Here is a 25,278-nt window from a genome sequence, read left to right as displayed (position 1 = left end):
TTACTAGCTGAATCTAATGATATCAAATCCTCAGAGGGTAAGTGACATATTCAAGTATTTTACTGATAGTGACTGTTCAAGCTTTTACTGATGATTGAGAGACACTGAGCTGATGTCGTCTAACATCTACAGTAGAAGGAGCAATGCTGATTTTCATCAGCTGAAGATCTAGCTTTTAATTTTTGTATCAGAAACCAATATTTTTTGTAACAAAATCTGGTTTTTTTGATGTACTTGAAATTAGGTCATCGCATGCTTTAGGCTTTTGAAGCATTTTTATAGTCTTCTCAAATAAGAAATCATGAGCCAAAGCAAAAAATGGATTTTAGTGATGTTTACTTGGGACCAACTGTTCAGATTGAACAATTGAAAACTATTAACAATGCCTTCTTTGCAAATCAGTAGATTATCACTGCATAATTTTAGCCATGCATGATGAGAATCACTTAGCAGGATTAAAACTCCTGTGTTTTGCTACAAGTAAACAGTGATACATATAAATTAAAAATATGCATTCAAAAGATGTAACTAAAATGTTACTGTATGTAAGGTTTAAGACAAAGAAAGGTGATAATGATTGTTCTGCTTGTATTGACTGTAGTAAAAGTTAATTTAATTTTTATTTTTTTTATTTTTTTATTTTTTTTAGTTCTGACAGAAAATGTAGATCTTGCTTTTTTGTTCCCTAGGTCTTTATAGACTGTTTGGAACAACTGAGCACCAAACCTGATGGTGACATAGATACAGCACAGTAAGTAAAATAAATAGGACCTAGGTGTAGTATTCTGAAATGGTGGGTGCAAGTCTCAAATTTCAGTGGTGGTGTGGTTTTATCCTCTCTGGTATTTCATATTTCTTGTGAATAATTTTGCCTCTGGTTAGTGATGCTTTGAAACAAGAGTAGATACTTTTTATGCCAAACAGTTGAGTGACATCATGTAATAAATATTGTACAATATAGTGATTATAGTATTAGTTATACCATTTTATTCAATGACAGGAGTTGTAGTGTGGTGTAGAAGCAGGTATGTTGTTTTTGTCATGACCTTACATGGAAAGAGTTGCCCTTGTAACTAAGTAATGTCTGTTCATGGAGAAGCAGCCCATGTCTTTCTTTTCTTCCCTCTTATTTTGACTGGTTCTACTGGTATTTCTGCTGAATTCTTGAAAGTTTGTTTGTTCCATAATTGCTCATTGAGCCACTTAGTTTAGAGACCAAAACAAGTCAGAATAGCCTGAGTTTCCAAGAGTACCAATCATTTCTTTGTGAAAAGCCAGAGAGTTGGCAAATATTGCGACCTGCAATATGTGCATTAGAAAAAGGCAAATTAACTGTGTTCCTAATGCCACTTTCTTTTTGGCTATTGGATAACTCCATTGGCTGGATAGGTGTAAAAACAAATCAGAATCTGCGGAAAACCAGAGAAATTATAGAAAATGGAAATGCTTTAAGAAGGAAAGGTCTGTAGCTAGAATAGTACTGTCTGTCCACAAAGCTTCTGCAGATTTGGTGGACACCTTAGAAAAACTGAGCAATGTGGTCTGCTTCATTATCTGGTGTGATGGGGCTTGAAACAAGATTCCATTATTCTGTTCCAACTGTTCATTTGAATCCACCATGTATCAGATAATCAAAATCGCTATACTACTGACTTTTTAAACAATATTCCTAGTCTTTCAGTTGATGTTTCGTCTCCAGATTTGTTTGGAAGCATTCATGAAGACTCAAGTCTTTCTTCAGTAAGTTTGACTTCTGTTTTTGAAAGCTGATGTGAAATTTAATATTAATTTATGATATCTTAGTATACTATCTTAAAGTAACTAATGAAGACATTTTTTGAAATTAGGTTCTCCTCAGAAACTAAAATGGCATCATCGAAATCAGTGAAAATAGCAGTGATGTTAAAACAGCTGAGGATTTGACTTTTGATTTATCACCTTGTTTTAAATGACAAGAACTGGTCTGATTATTAGTTACTTTTTAAAACCCATGAAGATACAGATATTCAGTAATGTAGTTTTTCCCTGAAAAATTACTTTACTGAGAGTAAATATTGATTATTTGTGTGGCTTGTTTGGGTTTGATTTTAGTTTTTAGGAAACTGGAAAAAAGGTTTCCAATGGCATCCTGGCCTCTAAGAATAGTGTAGCCAGCTGGTCTAAGGAAGTGATCGTCCCTCTGTACTCGGCACTGGTGAGGCCACACCTTAAATGCTGCGTCCAGTTCTGGGCCCCACACTTCAAGAAAGATGTTGAGGTGTTGGAGCGAGTCCAGAGGAGGGCGACCAAGCTGGTGAAGGGTCTGGAGGGTATGACCTATGAGGCAATGGGTGCAAGCTGGAACACAGGAGGTTCCGCGTAAATATGAGGAAAAACTTCTTTACGGTGAGGGTGACCGAACACTGGAAGAGGCTGCCCAGAGAGGTTGTGGAGTCTCCTTCTCTGGAGACATTCAAAACCCGCCTGGACGTGTTCCTGTGTGATATGGTCTAGGCAATCCTGCTCCGGCAGGGGGATTGGACTAGATGATCTTTCGAGGTCCCTTCCAATCCCTAACATTCTATGATTCTGTGATTCTGTGAACAGCTGAGGGAGCTGGGGTTGTTTAGCCTGGAGAAGAGGAGGCTCAGAGGTGACCTTATTGCAGTCTACAACTACCTGAAGGGAGGTTGTAGTGAAGTGGGAGTTGCCCTGCTCTCCCAGGCAACTAGCAATAGGACAAGAGAACATAGCCTCAAGCTTTGCCAGGGGAGGTTCAGGTTGGACATTAGGAAGAATTTCTTCTCAGAAAGGGTCATTAGCCATTGGAAGGGGCTGCCCAGGGAGGTGGTGGAGTCACCATCTCTGGATGTGTTAAGAAAAGACTGGACATGGCACTTAGTGCCATGGTCTAGTTGACATGGTGGTATCAGGGCAATGGTTGGACTCTATGATCCCAGAGCTCTCTTCCAACCTGATTGATTCTGTGATTCTGTTTTTAATATTCTTGACACTTTGACTTTGGTTAGTGTATTTTCTTCTAGTCCCATGGCTGATGGAAAAAATGTAGTTGTTCCCTGTAAGAAACCTAGTGAGAACCTCTTCTGAGGTTCATGTTCCTTAGTATAGGTTTTAAATGTTGTCAGAAGCCCAGCTTTGCCTCATTTACAAGAGCAATAAGCATTCCCACTACAATAAAGAATCACAGATTGCCAAAACAGACCAAGTTTCTGAATTGCAGACTATAATAATTAGTTCTTTATATAATTTTATTCTTGCAACATGCAGTTTTTTATATTAGTTGTTGACAAAGTAACTTTTTGTAGCTGTTCCAGACTTCCTCCCATATGCCATAGGTATAAATGTTTAAATAAAAAAGAAGACATCAACAATTTTTGATACTATGGAAACCAAACATTGTCTTATTATTTTTTTTCTATAAACCACAGAATGCTTCATCTTCTCTTTACTAATTGAGTAATGAGAACAGAGAAAGTGAATGACTAAAGTAAGATTTGTCACTGTATTTTTAAAATGCTCATTTTTTGAGCAGTCTGTGTATCAACTGATTATAATGTGAAGTAGTAGACAACTGCACATCTCAACATTAGGCATCATATTACTGGAATACAAAACTGTCCGGAGTTGTTCTGGGTCTGAAAACCAACACCATTTTTAATCAGATCTGCAGTATTATGATAATTCCATTGCCAAATAATTTTGTTTTCAAAATATTTGCTGCTGTTGATTTTGAACTTCCATCTGAGGTAGAAAAATGTTTTCCCATTGGGGAAAGGAAGAGGGGAAGAGGGAAGTCCAAATCTGTTTAAATAGAAGTTCTGTCTTGTCTGGTTCTTTGTCTCTTTGGAAACTTCACCTTGTTGCACCAAGATCAGGGAAAGGCATTCCTGACATCTCAACTCCAGAATGTACTTGACCTTCTTGTACTTAAAAAAAAAAAAAATCATGAAGGACTGAGATGAGTTACAACCACCTAGAATTTTTTTCAAATTAACTGCTGAAATTGTATTATGTACTTCTGAACCTTCTAATATTTTAGAATGGGTGAGTGCATTTGTTCAGTACTTGTTTTGCTTCCTTTGTTTTGGCCAGCTTCATGTGAAAGCGAAGATGATCTTCAGTTACATTTTTATGATGGTCATAATTCTTAGCATATTTCTTGAAACAAAGTAAAAGCCAGAAACAGCTTCCTGGAAAGCTGTCCAAACCTAATTTTTGTAAAGAAGTCTTAACCACGGTTCTGTATTAGTCACAGCTATTCCAGTGAATGCTCCAGATCCCATAAGAAAAAGCATACGTGTTCAGTCATCATACCTGATATTCACTCAGTTCTTTGTGTTTTATTGACAAAAATATTTGTAAACACCACTCTATTTATCAGCACGTTTATCACACAGAGCATCAATAAAATACTATACATTTACAGTATTGGTCATGCTGATATTTCTTTTTTCTAACCATTATACTCCTTCTCTTAAAATAAACTTTTAGGAACAGAGGCTTTTAATTGCACTCAGCAACTGTCGTTATCTGGAACGTCATACTTTCCTAAATATAGCTGAACATTTTGAGAAACATGGCTTTCAAGGTGTTGAGAAAATAACTCAAGTAAGTGAGAGCACTGGAATGAAGTATCATTGCTTGAAGGAAACAGTTTTTATTTGTTTTACTTTCTGTGGAAATTAAGTGCATGGGTTCGTATGGCCATAAGGACTCTTGGGTGAGCCTTCTACAAATGAGTGGGACTCCAAGCATCAGTTGGACACAACAACAACGATATGGTTGTATGTGTTCCTATAAGGCTTAAATAGCTGGTGTAGAAAATGCGAACTCTTATTCAGGACTCATGTCAATGGCAAAGCTTATCAGATTTCTTAGAAAAGCTGTTTAATGTCACTATGTTTTCTTAATGCAGAGGATGAAAGATTGTTATCTCAGAAATATACTTGATAAATTATTTCATCTGGCAATCTCTGTTACTGATAGCTGTTGTTCATAAACTAGATCAGGTTTTTTGTTGGGTTTTTTTGGTGTGTTTTTTTTTTTTTTTTCAAAGAACGAAAATGTCAAAGTGGGCGGCGGTAGCTGTCTCATTTTCCTGCCTTTTTGTAAAGATTAATCATTTTTTATGAGAAATGCTGTGACTTAATCCTTAGGACCATAAAGCTAGTTTATTTCCAGAAACATTTGTTGGTTGGAAGTAAAACGTTATCTTTTCCGGTACGGAGTACAATATTTCACTTGAACTGATTTTTCTACTATATAGTACATCCTTAGCCCTGTTCTGCCTGAATGTTGTTTGAATTTCTGTGGCTGAAGTCATTTCGAATAGCATTTAAATGAGGTTGATATGATTTGTATGGTTAGTACAGTATACAAAATTACTCTGGATATTGCCATTCTTTGCTGCTGAGACAACTGAGAGTTGAGCTAGGTACACAGCGTTGTCTGTGTAAGCAAATAAGACATTTGTTACGTATTCAACACTTTGTCTTGTACAGCCATGTCGAAGTATTGCCATTAAAAGTCTGGTAGGTTTATAAATGACAAAATTTGAATGTTGAAGTTGCAGATTAATTTCAAATCTGTGTTAACCCTTTGAAAGCACTGACTGGTGCAGTACTGCGTATATGGGACACATCAGTCAGTAATGCTAGCTGTGAGGATGTGGATAGTTAATCATCTTAAGATGGCAATTTTTTGAACCCTTCATTAATTTTAAGAGAGGTTAGAAGCCCACAGAGGTTATGGGGGGTTGGTTGATTATTTCAGTTTTTTGTTCTCTCACTTAAATTTCTGTAAGTTTCTTAATTTATTTAACTATTTATTAGATAAAAAACTTTCAATAAAGAATTGACAAAACTTTTGAAAAACAGAATTTGTTTTTATCCATGAAGACTGAAACAAAGCTATACTTTTACATTCTGTTAGCTTTATAAATTGATTTTTAAAGTTAGTTTTGTAGTGTATATTGTTAAAAACTATCTTTTTTTTGTTTGGGGGTTTTTTAAAGTTGCCTTTGTTAGAATGGAAATCAATATTCGGACAGTACAGAAATCATAAAATGGTAACCAAGAAAATTTCCTCACATTCTACATGGTGGTTATTTCCATTTTTTTCTTAATATGCAAATACAAAGTTACATAAAATGGCCAAATTTTACACCCTGCTTTAGCACGTGCCATCTTGGCGCATGCTTATGGTACTCTCTTACCAGTAATTATGTTTAATTTCTATGTAACTCTTAAGTGCTTGTCTGTGGAGAATATTTAATTCAACTTTTTATGATCAGTTTAGTAAATTACCAAGTGGGGAGAAAAAATTATGTATTCCGTAACATTTATCCTAGCTTATTGATTTAAGTTTGTGAATAGAATTGTTTCCATAGTTCTGATACTTAGACAAGGCAGAGGGTTTACTAGGATAGAGGCTCAAAATGGCTTTAATACAAAAATTGAAAACTCTAGTTACAGGGAAGTTCACAGCAGAAAGATAACAATGAAAGAATTGTGTATTTTTATGAGCATTTACCCCACTTGAGAGTCAGGAACATGGGTATACACAACGGACGTTGTTGAGGACTTCTACTCTGCTTCACTCCCCCATCCTGAGCTCAAAATAACATTCAGATGAATTGTTCATTCTTTTAATCTTTCCACCAGTTGAAGGTTACCCACCACTATCTTAATTGTGCATTGAACTTGAAACAGCTTGAAGAGGACTTGCATGAAACAAAAAACCTGTACTGAATGTGCAGATGATCTTTTGTATTGAATGACTGCGGAAGTGGAAGGTGGAACTACTTAATTCTAAAACACTTTAAGGACCACTGAAGCAGTTGTTTCATAGATTCTTTGAATGGGTGCATGTTGGCAGGGACTTCCCACTGGAACTTGTGCTTTTTTTTTCCCACTAACTCAAACCTGAATAGGAGTGGTTTAAGGATAGTTATTCTCCCTAATCATAAGAAGTTGAAATGAAAAACGTCTTGAAACCCATTCTGGGTTTACATTTCTGTGATCCTGTGTAAGGGAAAAAAGAGGGTTTAGTGAGATTTTTGTGCATTTTTTAGTGTGGTCTATTTCAAGTCTTGAGTGTCAACAGGCTGTCGGGTAGAAGGGAAAGAAGAAAATAGCCTTGATCTTCTCCTGGGACCAAATTCTCAGTGCCTCATGAAAATCCTGTCTTTGGGATATAGATCCTCTTGGGACAAATTAAAGGATGTTCATCACATAAAAAAGCAGGAAGTGCTAGTGTCTCCTGTTTCTGAGCATCAGCTTCACCATCCCAACTTTCCTGAACCTGACAGCAACTTTGACCTCAATAATACCTCTGTTTTCCCTTGCACTTATGATCTCATTCCTGAAGGTTTATCTCTCTATCTATTCCTGACTCAAATATTTCAGTTCCCTTTTCACTTAACAATATAAGCATGCCAGAGGAGAACCCAGTTTAGAGACATCCCTGCAGTGAATAAGCTTCATCCTTTATTCTGCAGCTTGTAGCATTAAATCTTTTGTCTTTCACAGAGAAAGGAATGATAAGGAGTCAGTATTCTTCTTTACTTTCTTTCTTCTGAATTCCCAGTTTGGTCTAGAGCCTTGACTTCTTCCTCTCTTTTAAACCCCTTTTTATATATATATACTTAAAAAAAAAATAAAATATATATATATGCTTTTTCCCCTAATGGTTGGGGAAAATGAGTAATAGTTTAAAAGCTTTACTTTGCTATCTCTTGAGCTCTTACTTATAAATACATTTAAGTAGAAGTCACGTGATATTTTCAGCACAGTTTATTTACATTTAGCATCCATTATCATGCTAAAATACTGACTTTCTACTTTAACATTTTGATACGCATTGTGTTTCAGAATTGTTTTAGAAACTACAATTACAAGGGGTACCTATGTTTAATAAAAAAGTCTTGTATCAAATTTAAAGTTGTTCGGATACAATGAGAAAACTGGGCATATTCCTTTAGCTTTCAGTGTGGGTAAGTTGTTGATGCGATTTTTAGCCATTCAGAGAGCTGTTAAAAATTCTGCAGATGTTTGTGAGCTGTAGCTCATACATCTGTTGTACAGCAGTGCTTTGAAGTAGAGGGAAGAAGTTCACATGTACGGTTTCAGAAGCAGAGACTCCTAAATAAATCTCTGTATTTTTCAGGTATAGGGTAGATAGTGAGAAATTGTAATATTACAATTGGTAGATTTTAAGTTTTATATGAAAGTCTTCATGTTTCAGGATGGAAATTATTATGGGCACATTTTAAAGCACTGGCAAAATTCAGTTGTTTACTTGGTGCAAGATCAAGACCTCCTGACATGCAGAAAAAAAATCATGCCATTAGACAATTATGGAGTGATCTGTCTGCTTTGGCATTTCTTGGACCTTTCCCAAAAATGTCTGCTACTGAGCACAATCAGAAAAAAAAAAATTATACTGGGTATGATGGACAGATAATATGGAAGTTCCTAGTTCTTTATATGTGTAATTATGAACTGAAATGTGTAATTGCTACTCTTTAATGAAAATTAAAGAAGACATGATGTAAGTTTTTTGGGTATGTGATTTAATTCTTGTAATTCATGACTATTTATTATGTTCTTTCTCTCTTTTGTTTTGTTTTTTTTAGGTTAGTATGGAATCCTTGAAAGAGCTGGATCAAAGACTGTTTGAAATGTACATTGAATTCAAGGCAGATCCAATAGTTGGGTCATTAGAACCTGGCATTTATGCAGGATATTTTGATTGGAAAGATTGTCTTGTTCCAGCAGGTAAATATCTGCTTATTAAACTCTTAAATTATTTTAACAGTGATTGATAGGAGCTAAAATATAATGTACAATTAAAAACTTTTTTCTAGTCTGTTTTTAACTTTTGACAAGTTCTTGTAAGTTCTTTCTCACAGACTTGATTCCTAAATAATTTTTCAAATACCCCAAATGATTAAAGGAGCTTTTATCATTGATAATCTCTTTAATACTTGTTTTTTGTGATTATTTTGCTTCATTGCTTATATATAATAGAAAGAATTATAAAAGACGTCTTTGCTATTTTCTTACGAAATTCACTGAGGTTGTTTGGGATTTTTTCCAAAGAATCTGGCCACTTTTGTAATAGATGTAATTACAGTTCTGAAAAGGTAAAATTATGAGAAAATGCATACTATAACAGTACTTTAGCAAAGAATGTTAAACCATCGAAGAAGGGCAGGTATAAGGTATTTAGAATGACTGAGATGTTAGTCATTAATTAAGTGCTTTAAGAGCCTCCATTTTAAGGAAGCATAATATAAATGAGTTGGTTTTGGTTTTTTTTTTTTAGTAGTGAATACTGTGCACATCTTAACATTTAGGTCCTTTGAACACCTAATTTGTCATATCTAAAATTAATACATTTAAATCAATTATCACATGAATGCCTGGTTAATACCAAGTAGAAAATAGTTGCAATAGCATAGTACCTGGCATTTTGAAGGTGATCTTGTATTAATTTTCAGTAAATCCATGATTGACGTGACAATTTGTACTTTCTTGTTTTGTTTGTTTCGTAGAGTTGTATATGGCAAGCTTAGCAGAAATTTTGTGGTACTTTAAAATTTGATAGGGAGGTAGTTACAAGAAGCACGCATGTAATCTGTGAATCAAGAGCTGCAGTGCTTGCTTGCTGGGCCTTAAAAACACAAAGACCTTGGGGTTTATTACTTTAAAGAAAAGTGTCTCTTTTATCTTTCATTAGTACTTTTGTACTCAGAATATATTCTCTAATACAGTTTATAGCGGAAATAACTTAGATTTTAATCTTGCACATTCAAAATTGTATCTGAATAATACGTAACTTCTCATCATGTTTAAAGCATGATTTTGCTTGGCATGTTTGCATTCCCACCAGCTAACAAAGGCAAAGAGAAAGAAGTTGTTGTGTCAGATTTTATATGCTCATTTCTTGATCTAGGGCATTGGGATCTACTTACTAGACTCAAGTTGCCTTTAGGATTATGCTGTAGTATTTTTTCATTTAAAGGGAATACTGAATTTCTATTAGAGGTGTGCCTTAGTCTGTGTTGTTGGTTTTAAGTACTTTCTCTGCAACTTTCTCTGCAACTTTTTGGTAAAAATCAAAGTGAAAATGGTGATTATTAGAGACTCCTCTTCAGGGTTACATATCATAGTGTTGACCAAGAGGTACCAATTTGAAGTAGTAAAAAAGTTGTTTGGGGTTTGTTTGGTTTTTTTACTCCTCAAGCTAGACATGTTAAGAAGGAGCACATAGTCACTTCTTCCATGCTTCCCCACCTTGATGATCTATTCTTCTGATGGATAAATTCTGTCAAATGTACCCTGTTGACTCTTGGTATAAAAGTGTAACTTTGAGTACCTCCAGTTTGTCTCCTTATAGCAATGGTTAGTTGACCCTGAAAATATTTGGGGCTCTCAAGATAAAATTAGTAAGTGACTGGGAAAGCCTCCTTCTCAGAGGAGGTAGATGAACTTCATTATTGAAAAGGACTGGAAAAAAAAAACAACCACCCGTGTCTTCATGGGGCATATGAGAATCTGACTTTTTCCATTATTCAATGAAAAAAAAACCCAGCCAGCAAGCATATAATTGATTTTTTTCCTATAAACTAGTATTCACAAACAAAATTAAATTGTACACCAAGATTAAAGCTGAGAAAATATACCATTATGTAATCTAAAAGATGCAGTTAGTACTGTGGTAGATATACTGTCTTTTCATTTTCCTCTTAGAAAAACCCAAAACAAACAAACAAAGCTCTACTTTACAGTTCATCTCCAAGTACAGCATGAAAAATATCTACTTTTTTAAACTAAAATAGCATACAGATGACTGGGAGTGGGTCATACTGTGTAAAACACACATTTCACTCAAGGATTTGTTAAAGATCGACACATCGACACATTGATTTGTTGAGGAAAAAAAATTATTTCTATAGTAGAAATTATTATCTGTTCTTCTGTAATCTTTATGACTGCAAAATTTAAAGATTTTATTTGAGTCATTTGGCTGGTTTAGATCTTGGCTTTTGTAGCCTTAATTTTAAAAAAGAAAAAAAGTTGATGGCATTGGCAAGGCAAAACATTTAGGCCTCAGTTGTGTTCTTGAGTGGTACTATCAGTGATGTGTAGTGTTGCATAATTAAAGTTACTTGATGTTCCATAGTGGATACAACTATGCCTGATCACCAAGACCATAATAGTTTGGGCTGCAGTCATTTTTATATGGTGTTTCTGCATTAGCTTTCAAATAGTACTAGTGAGTACTAAATAGTACTAAAGGCAAATTTTGACAAGAACAGTTCTTTTTTTGAAAGGAAAGGAGAGGGAAAAGGCATCAATTTGCCCGTGTTTTAAAAGATAAGGTAAAAGGCAAATAATTTCCCTGATGCTGTCTGAAACTTTCAAGCATTCCATCTGGCGATTGAAAATTTGACCAGAGTGGGGGCATGTTGATGCCGCAGATACATCTTTTGCAAAGGACATCTTGGAAAAATGAGAGTATGAAAATGCTCCAGAATAGGTTAGGAATAATATTAAGAATTTTCTGGTTATGAACTTCCCGTGTTGCTAGTCCAGCCCAGAGCTTCAAGACTGCAGCTGTTTTTGAGCAATTGTACCTGTCAAGCACTAGCAAATGTTCCTTTCTTGATGCTCCCCCTGCTGTTACCGAGTAGTATGAAGAAGCTGGAAGCCTGAGTGAAATGTAGAGAACACCTGATCTGGACTATTGGGAAGATAATGCTTTTGGGTAGATGGAATTGTTCATGGGAGGATACCAATGCTGGTAGAAAATAAGGTAACTGCCAAGGGAGGGAGCAGACTGAAGCAAAAAGCTTGTGGTGAAGGCTGGTATCAAGCAAGGAACAAAGGTGGAGCAAGGGGGAAACCAGGACTGAATGAGCAAGGTAGAAATGTAAATGAGGGTAGGATTTAGAAATAGAGTTAACACAGAAATGGATTGAAGGGGATTATACAAACAGGAGACAGACTTGAAGTGCAAATAAAAGGGCAAAGAGGTCTGATACTCGCTGGATCAGTGAGCTTACCAGAAGCTGCAGTGTAATTGAAGAAATCCCCTCAATCTTGCACTTTTGTCCTTTAGGGATGACAGCCTCTTAATGTTACTGATCACTTTCTTTGAACAGCTGGCAGAAGTTATGTATATATTACTATATACTTATAGTAACACTACAGGCAATGCTATGTGCCTATATATAGGCAGTACCACTGAGAAACACAACAATGGCCTAAATGTTTTACCTTGCCAATGCCATCAACCTTGTTTCTCTTTTAGAATCAAGGCTACAAAAGTCAAGGTCTACAACATCAGCCAAATGACTCAAAGCCATATAAATCTATTGTACAGAAGTTACATGTATGTATTGCCAGTTCTGTTGTTGAGCCATATAGACCAATGCAGTAGGAGAATTTTCTAGTTTCCATTCTGTTTTTTTTTTGTTTGCTTTCTTTTCAATGTCAGTAAAAATTATGTATAGAAAAAAATACACAACGACAATCAAATATAATCCAGTCCTTAAATAATAACATTTTTTCCCACGTGGGTACACTTGACTCGCTTCATGAAATGGAGGCTGTTTTGGAAATAAAACAGGGTTTTGTATTAAGTGGAGCTGTTACAGGCAAAAATCTGTCCTTAGCTGGTACAGATTTTGAGAAGTGAGTGAAGCATAATCTGAGAGGGGGGGAAAAAAAAGTGGAGGCAGGATTCTGTCCCTGCCTCCGCAAGGTTTTCTATGTCATGTCACTTAAGCATTTTTGTATTTATTTTCAAAAATGCCTTCTTTGACTCCTGTCAATTTGAACATTCATGTTTAATTTGACTACCTAAAGTCTTGTAATATGTAGAATATTCAGAAAAACCTTATTCAAAAACCTTGACAATCTATTTATCATTGGCAACTTTGCAGTTATCTGTCTGTAAGTAATCAGGACAATACTTCCTTGCGTCATATAATTCATGGGGAAATAGAGGGAAAATAGAAGAATAAGAAAAACTGTAATAAATGAACAGTTCTGAAGAAAATAGAATGAAATTAAGAACCCTGCCTTTTGAGCAAGCTTTGAAAAATACGTAATATTAGTTTTGTACCATGTTTCTGTCAGTGTGCAAAAAGCATATGCCTTGCTCACTTAAGCAATTGTCCTGTAATTATCAGGTATTTACTTATGCATATGTTTTTTGTTATGGTTTTAAGTATAAGGAAGGGCAAATTGTTTGCATGGGGCAAATTTTAATTTAGCCTACGTGCTAAAACTTTTATTGTTTAGTTTTTCAGCATACATGCTCTTTTCAATATGAAAGTTCTAAATGACAGAAAGAACTTGTGCACAATGTAATTATACATTTGCCCCTTTATTTTGATCTAAGGTGTGACTGCTGGTGTTAGAAGGCAGTATTATTAACTTAATTAGATTTATTGTTAATAAATAGCTTTTATTTAAATTTTCATTTTAATTTCAATGTCGACTTCTGAGTCTTTACAACAAAGACTTCAGTTTTAACATGCAGCAACAATGAAATCTATTTTGATTCTTTTTTCGTTTGAAACATTGTTCTAATTTAATCTACAGTATTAACAGAATTAAAAGAGATGAAAGGAATAATGGGAAACATAATGCTAATCAGTTGCCAAGTATGTTTTTAGATTTTTTTGTGTGTATACTGGTCAATCTGCTAGTTCAGCATACAAGGTTTTTTCATTTGTGCTCATTCTTCTCTCTTTCAGTAGTAGGTTGTGTTTTGTTGACTTTTTAAAATTCTATTTTAAATGCATATATTTTGTCTTATTCATCTGACAAAATTAGGCTCTGTGATCTCTTCTGGATTCCAAGCCTATAGTCTTTTGGAGGGTGAACGAGGTGGTTGTATTACTCTGAATTTGGATAGAAAAGACTTCTGTGTATTGAAGTTTGTGCAGTACAAGCAAAAGTAATTGTAGTATGTGGGCATTCAATCTTTTAGATTATTAGTGTGAGCTTTTGCATGCAAATGTCAAATTATTTTTAATGTGGTAAGTTTCATTATATTTTATTTGTTCACATATACAACAACTACGTAAATTTGAGACTGTAGGAAGTGTACCACACAAAGTGGGTGTTCATTATTTTCCTGAGGAATTCAGATATAGCAATCTCTTCATAAATTATTTTTGAAATGCTGGCTGCTGTGCAGTCTAGCCAATATTCACTCAAAGTTCACAGCATACAGAGTTGCAGAGGCTAGTCTAACAATCTTCTTAAAATATGTATTTTCTGTGTTACACTGGTGGTGTCAGATATTGGGTGGGGGGTTTTTGTTAGTATTGAAAATTTTTTTTTTGCATTGAAAATTTCAGGTGATCTCGCACTTTCAGTTGAAAGTTGGTTGTGTTTTTTAGATATTCATTCTGTACTTGGCATAAATTGAATATAGACTTAAATCTGAATTTCTTCTTTGGCATTTTAAGGGAGCATTGTTTGAAACATTTCAAATATATCAAATGCCACTCTTACAGTAAAAGATTAAGTGTGTCAGATCTGCTAAATCAGATTTTATATAGTTGTCACATCTCTTAGTCTTTTATTTGTCTAATTTAAAAATCTAATAAAAAAACTTCTAATAGCAATAGCCTGATGGAAAGGTACTCAACAGTTAAAAACGAAATACCAAAAGGCATATTTAATTTGTGGTTACGCACAGACATACTTGTCATTTGGGGCACCAGCACCCTGCTTACGTGAAAGATGACAAGTGCATTTAAAAACATTTGGTTATAGTAGAAATCTTTTTTTTTGGGAAATAGGCAATTAATTTTTGACTGAAATGTGCAAAATACTTTGGTTTGAAATCTCTGTAACCCTTTACATTTCTTCTAACACTTCAAATGGATGGCTTCAGAATTCTCTTACTAGATGTAGATGATTTTGAACTCCAACAAATCTCAAACTATTGATGTCCTGTGTTTAGGAATTATCTGTCCTTTTATGCTTTAGTAAGGCCAAATTCTGCTATTTTGATGCAGGGATATAATGTGGCAGTTAGTCTTTGTATGTGAACAGGAAGAAAACAGTGACGCATTTTCATTTCTATTGCATATAAGAAATAAATGCCATATTTCTGCATTGGCAAATAAAGTTGCTAAAGGACTTGTCAATTGTGCTTTTTTTTGTTACAAAATGCCAGTTGTTCAACTGTTCATGACACAGTCACAGATATATTCCATTAGCTAGTTATTTTCATCCAGCTACTAGAGTAGAAGTAGAGGGTACAGGCTGAAGTCTTACGTGTCTTACAGCCTGTGTGTGCATTCTTGGATTGTATGCCATTGTATTTCATTTTCTTGCAGTGTTTCTCAGGTCACAATTTAGAGTGCACAGGGGGTTCAGCATTGGTGAGAGTGCCAACATTAGCTACTGAAAAGGGAACTTGTCTTTAACTGATAGCAATTGCATCAGCAAAGTTTTTGGGTTTTTTTTCTTTGGGTTTTTTTTTTTTTTCTTTCCAGCAGGTAAGCTTAAAGTATAGCTGGGTCTCTTTCTACATCCTGGAAGAACTGAGCTGCAGCAAGCTCATTTGGGATGTATGAAGGCAAAAAAAACCAAAAGAACAAACTCAAAAACAGAGACTGCATAAACACAGGTTGCACAAAAGGGAATCAGCACTTGAAGAAACAGCTGTGTGTCTGTGCTGGTGTGTTGCTCCTTTGTGGATAAACTTTTTGCAAGACCAGAGTGTTCTTATACCCAATACTCTTTAAGTACTCCAGTTAAAATATGCTATTTTTCATTCAAACTAACTGCATTTACAACATACATTAGTATCATAGAATGGTTTGGGTTGGAAAGGACCTTAAAGATCATCTAGTTCCAACCCCTATGCCACAGGGGACACCTTTCCACTAGACCAGGTTGCTCAAAGCCTCATCCAGCCTGGCCTTGAACACTTCCAGGGAGGGGGCATCCACAACTTCTCTGGGAAATAATAACTATGGTCTGTATCAACAGTTAAATCTTTATTAGGATGAATTGAAGTCAGCATCCTTAAACGACCTGTTGAACCAGCAAGTGTAACAATCTATGTGTTGTATGACTGCAGTTCTTGCATTTCGTTTACTACACACAATTCTTCGCAGGGTAGAATAATGTACTAAAATTTTAAAGTCAAGGGTTATCATATTGTAGCCTTTCAATTAATTTTGTAAAAAAAAATTAATTTTCTGCTGTAAACGTAAGCACAGATTTCACTGCATGTTTCAAAATACCTTCATTTGTGTAACTTCATTTTAACCTCAGTTTTTTCTTCAATTTCACTTTCAGACATTCAGGTTTCATTACATTTCTCACTTCTGACAGCAGTGAGATTTCTTTAACATATTACATTGGTGTCTGAATTATAAATATTAAGGATCATTCTAGCTGGTGAAATGGAATGGACATTGTACCCTCTCTGTCCTTGGAAACAGTTGCAAAAGATGAGAACAGGAGAACGAGCTGTTTCTCCAGCTTCCTGTAGTTTCTGCCAACAAGTTATCTTTGATTTCTGATTATTACAGAAATCCCAGTAGAGACTGTCATGGAGAGACATTGCATTTTCCAGTCCCTACCTGCCACATGCATGTAGACTTTATTAGATACCTTCTTGTGCTTCTGCACACTTCTTGCATGCAAGATTTTCTGCTGCTAATTTTGAATCGAGTTTCTTGTTGGCTGGTCTCAGCAGACTGTAGACTTCACATGTGCAAGCATCCAGTAGAAGTTCATCTGCAACTTAACTATTTTATTTCTTATGCTTCCTCTTGCTTTGCACAGGTCTGCCTTCACTTACAGTTCTGCTTTATAGTGTTTTCTGCTGTTAAGCCTACCAGTAGTTGTCTACTAGACTGTCATCCATTATCTCTCTCAGCTTCTCTTTGGCTTTACATGTCAAGCCCCTTCCTGCAATACAGAATCACAGAATCAATCAATTGGAAGAGAGCTCTGGGATCATCAAGTCCAACCGTTGCCCTGACACCACCCTGTCAACTAGACCATGGCACTAAGTGCTGTCACGGTTTAAAGCTGGGCTGGCTATTAACCAGATGCTCTCTGTTAACCCTCTCCCCCCGCTAAGGGAAAGGGAAAGGGAAAAGGAAAAGGGAGAGAGACTTATGGGTTGGAAAGTTAAAACAGTTTTAATAAACTATAGTAATGAAAAAGAATATAATAACAATAATAGAAATAATCAAATATATACAAAACCAAGACTGAGAGCTTGGAAATCCTCCTTGGGCAGAGTTGCTCCCCCAGCATGGGCAGAGGGGAAAATGCAGTAGCTCCACCCAGCATGGGCAGAGGGGAAAATGCAGTAGCTCCCTGCCATCACACCTGCAGGCTTTTAACTGGAAACTGGCAAAGCTGGTACCAATCAGTGGGAGACAGGAGGGCCCCTCCCTCCTGGGCCCCACCTCCAGGAGGCAGTGGGTTAGTGATAAATAGGAAAGTGAGAATGACATGTATGGGATGGAATACCTCGTTGGTCAATCTTGGGTCACCTGCCCTGTCTGCTCCTCCCTGCAGGTGCGAGCCCCCTTTGGCTCTTCACTCATAAGCAGTGAGGAATTTAGCAGTGACCTTGGTTTCTCTAAGACTAATTGGCCTGGTTTGGGCCAAACCAGGACAGTGCAATGTCCAGTCTTTTCTTAAACACATCCAGAGATGGTGACTCTACCACCTCCCTGGGCAGCCCCTTCCAATGTCTAATGACCCTTTCTGAGAAGAAATTCTTCCTTATGTCCAACCTGAACCTCCCCTGATGAAGCTTGAGGCTATGTCCTCTTGTCCTATCGCTAGTTGCCCGGGAGAAGAGGCCAACTCCCACTTCACTACAACCTCCCTTCAGGTAGTTGTAGACAGCAATAAGGTCACCTCTGAGCCTCCTCTTCTCCAGGCTAAACAACCCCAGCTCCATCAGCTGTTCCTTGTAGGTCAGACCCTCCAGACCCTTCACCAGCTTGGTCGCCCTCCTCTGGACTCGCTCCAACACCTCAACATCTTTCTTGAAGTGCGGGGCCCAGAACTGGACACAGGATTCAAGGTGCGGCCTCACCAGTGCCGAGTAGAGAGGGACGATCACTTCCCTAGACTGGCTGGCTACACTATTCCTAATAGAGGCCAGGATGCCATTGGCCTTCTTGGCCACCTGGGCACACTGCTGGCTCATGTTTAGTTGGCTGTCAATCAGCACCCACAGGTCTCTTTCTGCCAGGCCGCTCTCTAACCACTCTTCCCCCAGCCTGCAGCGCTGCATGGGGTTGTTGTGGCCGAAGTGTAAGACCTGGCACTTGTTCTTGTTGAACCTCATGCCATTGGTCTCGGCCCATCTATCTAACCTGTCCAGATCCCTCTGTAGGGCCTTCCTACCCTCCAACAGATCGACACTCCCACCCAGCTTGGTGTCATCTGCAAATTTGCTGAGGGTGCACTCAATCCCTACGTCTAGACCATCTATAATACCTTGTGGCATTTCTGCCTGTGCTTTGCTAAAGGCTATTAAGCTCCATGAATTAAGCTCCAAAAACATTGTATCTTCAGTATTTTTCATTAAAAGTTGGAAAACCTGCATTCTTTACAAAGTGCAAACTTAAGTGGTCAGCGAATTTGTAAATAAAAATAAATATTTAAAGCAGTATTTTAAGAAGGGAAATAAATATAATAGGGGAAAAAAAATCTTTCTCATCTGAAAGTTTTGAAGACCTAAGACAGGCTTCATTTATATTGCTTGAGGGATGGGAGGAGCATGAGCGCAAAAGCCTTGTATCTCTAAAAAGAAGTCTTGCTGTGACTCCTTGGTCATACTGTATCCTAGTCTTGCTGTAGCTTGAGAATTGTGTCTGTTCATGTACCCTTTCTAACCGATGGTATTAGAAGTCACTCTAATACCTGAATGAGATTATAGTTATCACAGCTCCAGAGGATTTACTTAACAGCAGTGTCTGACAACTCAGAAGTCTCTTTTGTCTAGCCAGTTGTAGGAAGTTGTACCATACTTTTCTCCAGTTTGGCATTTCAAAGCCCAGTTTGATCTTGACCTGGGAAACTTGTCATCAGTTCAGCGTTTTCTTGTTCATGCAGCGTTAGTTCGCAGTCCATGTCTGGGTGGACATGTGTTAATGTCAGCGATCTCTTTTTTGTTACAAGGAAACCTAAATGGTTTTTTAGACCCTCAAGCACAGTCTTTGAGAAACACTTAAGCTATTAGAATATTATTTAGTATTTTTCTGACTGTCTTTGGTAATAGCATCTGATCTCTGCATTGCTCAAACCAGAAAATTAATCGGGGTTTGGAATCAATGATAATGCATAGAGGATAAAGGGCAAGCATCATTTTTTCCTCTTTGAGCACCCCATATTACATGTGTGAATGAGGAGGGGATATCCACACAAATTTTGTACTTCCCCAACCCCTTCAATAAAACATAAGTGGTAATAAATAAGTCATCAGCAGAACAATACTCAGTGGTCTAACTTGTTGGCATGGTGAATGCTTTCATGTTTACTTTGCATTTGATAGGCACAAATGCCATCTTAATGTTTACCATTGGTTTACTGAATACTTTGGGTACTCCAGTGTTACTGGGATGAGGCAGAAAACCGTTTTGGAGCACTGGAAGGTTGGGTTTGCAGGTTGAGTAAGTGCGTAGGAATGGCTGGATGGAAGGATGGGAGAAGAAGAACTCAGTGATGCTTCAGATGGGTTTGGGAGCCAGAACTGAAGATGAGGGAGGTGGGGGAGGTACGATAAGGTCATAGTATAAAAAAACCAAAAACTTGGAGTTTTAAGTCAATAGTCACTATTACTATTATTTGGTTTTATTTGATTACTAGTTTGATTATAAGCCAAAAAAAAATTTAAAACCTTGGTTTTGAATGAAGTGTTTGAGGGGGCTCAGTGTTAGACTGCTCCTTACCTTTAGAAACTAGATTTTTATTATCTTGGTAATGCTCAAGGCAGTTTCTGTGGCCATCTTTAACAATCTGAGGTGTAATGAAACAAGCAGAGTGGGGAAAGAAAGTCACATGAAAAGTAAAATTACCTGTAATCCCGAAGTGTGGTATCAGGCCTGTCCTAGACTCCTCCTTAGTTAGACTTTTTAGCTTGGGCTCATTCTCTTCAGACAAAGATTTATTTCCACAGGTGTGCTCACTGTAGATGCTTTGCTATTTCTCGCGTAATATCCAGTTGGGTAGTGTTTGCTGCTAAAAGACCTTGGGACTGCTCTCTTCTTGTACCTGGAACTGTTTTAAAGTCGCTTTGGCAGTCTCTAGCCAGATTCCCAAGGCATTCCTGCTTTCACTGCTGTTACGTGACTGTCAATTAATGTATGGGTCTTGGCCTTCTATATTGACAGAATTCATTTTTTACTATACAGCATTTATTTACTGAGAGATTAAATGTATTCTCAGGGTCATCTCTTTATTTTATATTTAAATGTTTTTGCTCGCTTGGAACGGTTGCATTTTTCATACTGTATTGGCTAATGCATACAATTACATTTCCTATTTTGAGGTTGTTAGTGCTGTGGACAAGATCCCATGGAAATCAAGGCATCCATTTTAAAAGTTGGGTTCAAGGCAAACCGATATGCTGTAGAAACTGAGGAACTTTAAACCGAGGAAGAGTTTATTAGGTCATACTGAGGTCATAGACACAGTTTCAGAAGACAGAGTGTGCATGGGAGCACTGTGAGGTCAAGAAGCATTTACAGATATTTAATAATATTTGGGAAACTTTAGTGTTGTTGTTACCTGCTCATAGGTGACTGTGGCTCTCATTTAAGGCTCATGGTTGATCTGTAGTAGAGGTTTGTCTGCTGCTGTTTGTAGTTAAGTCATAGTCCTCTAGCTCAAATTATAAAGGATCAGAGGTTTGTGTGTGATATTTAAATGGGGAGTCCCAAGTTAAAACTTTGCTATTGGTCTGAGTAAACTCAGCTGTATCAAAATTGCCAGACTTGTCTGTGCAGGGAGGTGCCTATATGGTTCCTATAATTCATACTGTTGTGCTTAGAGAATGGTTTTGTCTTGTTAACCTGTAGGTACTAGTTAGAAATAATGTAGGTACTAGTTAGAAATAATCCATAACAGTGTGTGTTCTCCCCTGATAAAGGTGCTTAGTGTCTTGTGTGGGGATTCTTCAAGGGCCGTACAAAATATAGCATTACAGTACCACCTGTGCAGATGCAGAGAATCATCTTAAAATACCTGGGATTTGCCCCAGACAACTCAGCAGGGGAGGTCCAAAAGCCTTGATACACTTAGTAAACCTACTGGTCAGTTCACATTCATAGAATCACAGAATGGTTTGGGTCAGAAGGGACCTTAAAGACCACCTAGTTCCAACCCCCCTGCCATGGGCAGGGACACCTTCCACTAGACCAGGTTGCTCAAAGCCCCGTCCAACCTGGCCTTGAACACTTCCAGGGAGGGGGCATCCACAACTTCTCTGGGCAACCTGTTCCAGTGTCTCACCACCCTCACAGGAAAGAATTTCTTCCTAATATCTAAATCTACCCTCTTTCAGATTAAAACCATTACCCCTCATCCTATCACTCCATGCCCTTGTAAAAAGTCCCTCTCCAGCTTTCCTGTAGGCCCCTTTCAGGTACTGGAAGGCTGCTATAAGGTCTCCCTGGAGCCTTCTCTTCTCCAGGCTGAAGAGCCCCAACTCTCTCAGCCTCTCTTCATAGGAGAGGTGCTCCAGCCCTCTGATCATCTTCATGGCCCTCCTCTGGACTAGTTCCAACAGGTCCATGTCCTTCTTATGTTGGGGGCCCCAGAGCTGAACACAGTACTCCAGGTACGGTCTCACGAGAGCAGAGTAGATTCTGGTTATTCTGGTAACATTCTTGGTTATGGTTTGAAATGTTGCATAAGGGGTTTATGGTCAAGCATAAAACAACACTGAATTCAAGATGAAATAGGAGTGATAAAAACGAGTATTTTCTAATCCCTGAATGTGTGCAGTAGTTAAGGATGCTGTAGTTATTAACGTTTTTAAAAACACTGATGAAAATACAATCTCCAAGATGTACCTTGGCACCAGACAGCTAAACTTAGCAGAGTAGGGAAATAGCTGTCTGCTCAGTGCTTCAGTAACACTTTCTGCCCAGAGGTGTGTGCGTGTTTTTAAACTGAAAATTTTAGTGTAACAAAAAGTCTCAGCTTTCTGTACAAAATTTCTATACAAAATTCACCCTGGAGCATATTCTCTCTGTAGCCAAGTTATCAAGCCGTTGAACTCTTACTTTTAAAGTGGGAAAATATGATAGATTTCTAACAGTACAGCAGATCCATTGTAATAAAAAGCATTTCATTAGCTTAAAATTTCTTTACACGATGAAGAGCAATTTAAATTTAATGAAACACTTAAACTTTATTGATGTGTGGATGAAATTATAGTGCTGGACTTGTTCAGTGGTTGAAGTAATTCAAAATTATTAAAAGCATTTGCTTTGAACTGTGAAAAATCTTAAGCTTTCCAGTTATTGTGGGTCACTCCTGGGTTCAGATAGCTTCCAAATGTTAATTTTGGACTTGAACAATTTTTAAGGATCTATTGTTCAGGTCATGCAAAGACATTCTTCATTTCAAATCCATCCCCTTTTTGAAATGCTGTAGGGATTCAGTGAAACTTGGAAGTGAAAAACTGTGGAATGGTAATGCTGGAAGCCAGCGCAAGTTCTCACCTTCATTCTAATAAATAGAATAAATGTGCAATCTCACTGAATACTGTATGTGCCTCGCAACAATTTTTATCTCTTTTTTTCTTTTTCCTAGCAGAGTAGAGGGCAGTAAGGTGTTTTTTTGTTTTGGTTCAGCTGTTTTGTTGTTGTTTTTTATTGCAGTAACATCTCTAAAAGCTGCTGTGGTCTGGTTCCAACTCACTGCTTACTCAAACAGATAGATAAATAAAATTCTACATGAAATTCAGTTTATGGCAATTTTTTTGCCATAAATATAAGGTATACTCTTGTGAGTAATTATTACTGATTTGCTGATCTACATGCAGTACATGGTGCAGTTTTAAATACATACATTGGTAGAAGTAAGGACTAGCTGAAAGTCAAAATTATGACTACCTCTTCATTGCAAGTTACCAAGTCTGTGGAAAAAACCACTAGTTTTTACCATAGAACTCAAATTTGAGAATTTGGTGAAATGAAGCAGAGCATGACCTCCTACTGCATCTTCCAAAGAATCCACCACGTCTGCAACCAAGGTCCCTTTCTTTGATCAGATCTTTCCCATGACTCGATACTTCCAACTTGCCTATAAAATACTGCTACCTATTACTGTTTGCTCGTAAGCTAATACCCTGGCTTTGATTTGGTTGCCAGTTTGCTGAGTTTAGTTACTAAGGACAAATAAAAAGTCTGTGTATCCACAAATGGTACACAAAGCAATTTGGAAGAAAGTATGTGAAAATATTAACAGCCAGTCCTGTGGTTTCTTTCAGTGTGGTGACTGACTGCTTGCATTTTTTGAGTTAGGAACATTCACAGACCTTTGCAGAATCAGGTTCCAAAAGTATTGGATTTTTTATGTCTGTGCCACTTGCTTGTTACCATTGTACTTCTGATATAGTTCAATAGAAATAGCAACTTTAAAAAAAATCATTAATTGTACTAACAAAACTACACCATAAAAGACAGGAAAATTGTGTATCTTAGTGCTGCTAGTAATCTTTTTGCTCAAAGCACCACTTTTAAAGTTTCTTACTTAAAAAAAACCCCTCTTTTAAAAAGTCCATACTCTACTTCCTTTTGCCATGTTTGTCTTTCCTTTTACTTAACAAAGTATATCTGTCTTAAGTCACTGTAATAAACACAGGACATGTTTCACTGGTGACTAAGTTTTTTTTTTCCTGTAGCTTGAAGGTTAGACAGGTGCAGAACATAACTGGACATTAAAAATATTAGTGTCTGTATTGTTCCAAATACTTTCTTTGTGAAATTGGTCTCTTTTGGATCAGTTGGCTTCAGTTTTCTTATTTCTTATGATAATAATTTTTGAGTGACAACCAAAGTAAATTCATAAACATAGTATATCTCTAAGCCCATTCTTCATTTATGAAATTGCTGTCATTTTGCGTATGACAGGCTATTATTACAGTACCAGTGACTTCAGGAATTATGAGAAGAACACACAGTTTCCTGAGTGAGCCTGTGTTTTGAAAGGTTTTAATAATTTTAGGTTTTATAAAATCATGAAAGGACACCTTCAGGGTGCCTTAAAAATTATGTGTTTGAAAGAAATAAATGAATATTCTTGCAGACTATGCTTGGTTTGTGTTAATGAAAGGAAATATTGCTTGGGATTTTTAGATTCAACTGTTCTCAGTTTTGATAGAGATGCTGATTTTTAGCATACCTTACAATTCAAGAAGTGACTTGCTTTTCCCATTGAATTGGTCATTCTGTATCTTTATGGTGCATATAGCTACCCTCTTTCATCTGTGAAACACATCTTTTTAAATTGACACTTCTTGCCATTATATAAATCCTCCTGTAGCGGGATATCTGGGGGCAGTGTGAAGGAGTTAGTCTGTGTTGCTGACTTTGTCCCCCTCTGACACCACTGAACGTGTGGCTCGGCATTAACCTGCACATCTGTAAAGTGAGAGATGTGTCTGGGACTGGCAAGGACCACCAAGTATGATGAGTTATCACACTATTGGCTTTTCGAAGCCTGTGTCAAAATTGTGAAGAGGTACAACTGGTTTCTTTTTTTCCTAAGTGGCTCACTTGTGAAGAATTTAGAAAATGCTTTAGGTAAATGACAAACAGGGTACAGTACTGGAAATGATATGAGTACCAGGCTACAGAAGGACGTAGGTACTGGTTTTACAAGATGATGATACTCAGTATGTCCACCACCCACCAGCTGCTCTGTTCCACAGTTTCTCTATTTTTCTTAAATCTGAAAAAAACCCAGAGCGTTTAAGCAGCAGAGCAGTTTCTTGGTCAGCATACTCTGACTTTATTTCATGAGAAAACTGTTGATGCAGATGGCTTTTTTGAAAGCATGTCCAATATATATCAAATGTATATACACTAAGTAGTCTGTCCCCTCTTACGTGCAATATTGTGTCTTGCCTCAGTGTTTCTCTTGCTCATAGACACTGGAAACTTAAGAATGTTCTGCGGCCAGAAAACAGCCATTAAGTTCCCACTCTGCCAGATTTCCTGGATATACGCAGAAGGGTCTCAATCCTGCG

At 37.1% G+C, this 25,278-nt stretch overlaps 1 protein-coding gene across 2 annotated transcripts in view; it reads left to right on the top strand.

The window, feature by feature from the left end:
• EXOC2 (exocyst complex component 2) overlaps window positions 1-25,278 on the top strand; it is a 140,514-nt gene that overhangs the window by 90,426 nt on the left and 24,810 nt on the right. For both annotated transcript variants that reach the window (XM_068396279.1, XM_068396278.1), the window contains 4 exons: window positions 690-751; window positions 1,674-1,740; window positions 4,492-4,608; window positions 8,636-8,777. In XM_068396279.1, coding sequence (XP_068252380.1) covers window positions 690-751; window positions 1,674-1,740; window positions 4,492-4,608; window positions 8,636-8,777 — 388 coding nt within the window. The remainder of the gene's footprint in view (window positions 1-689; window positions 752-1,673; window positions 1,741-4,491; window positions 4,609-8,635; window positions 8,778-25,278) is intronic.

Source organism: Nyctibius grandis, chromosome 3 (assembly GCF_013368605.1).
Source record: "Nyctibius grandis isolate bNycGra1 chromosome 3, bNycGra1.pri, whole genome shotgun sequence".
Classification (NCBI taxonomy): domain Eukaryota; kingdom Metazoa; phylum Chordata; class Aves; order Nyctibiiformes; family Nyctibiidae; genus Nyctibius; species Nyctibius grandis.
This window is presented reverse-complemented; position numbering and strand designations above follow the sequence as displayed.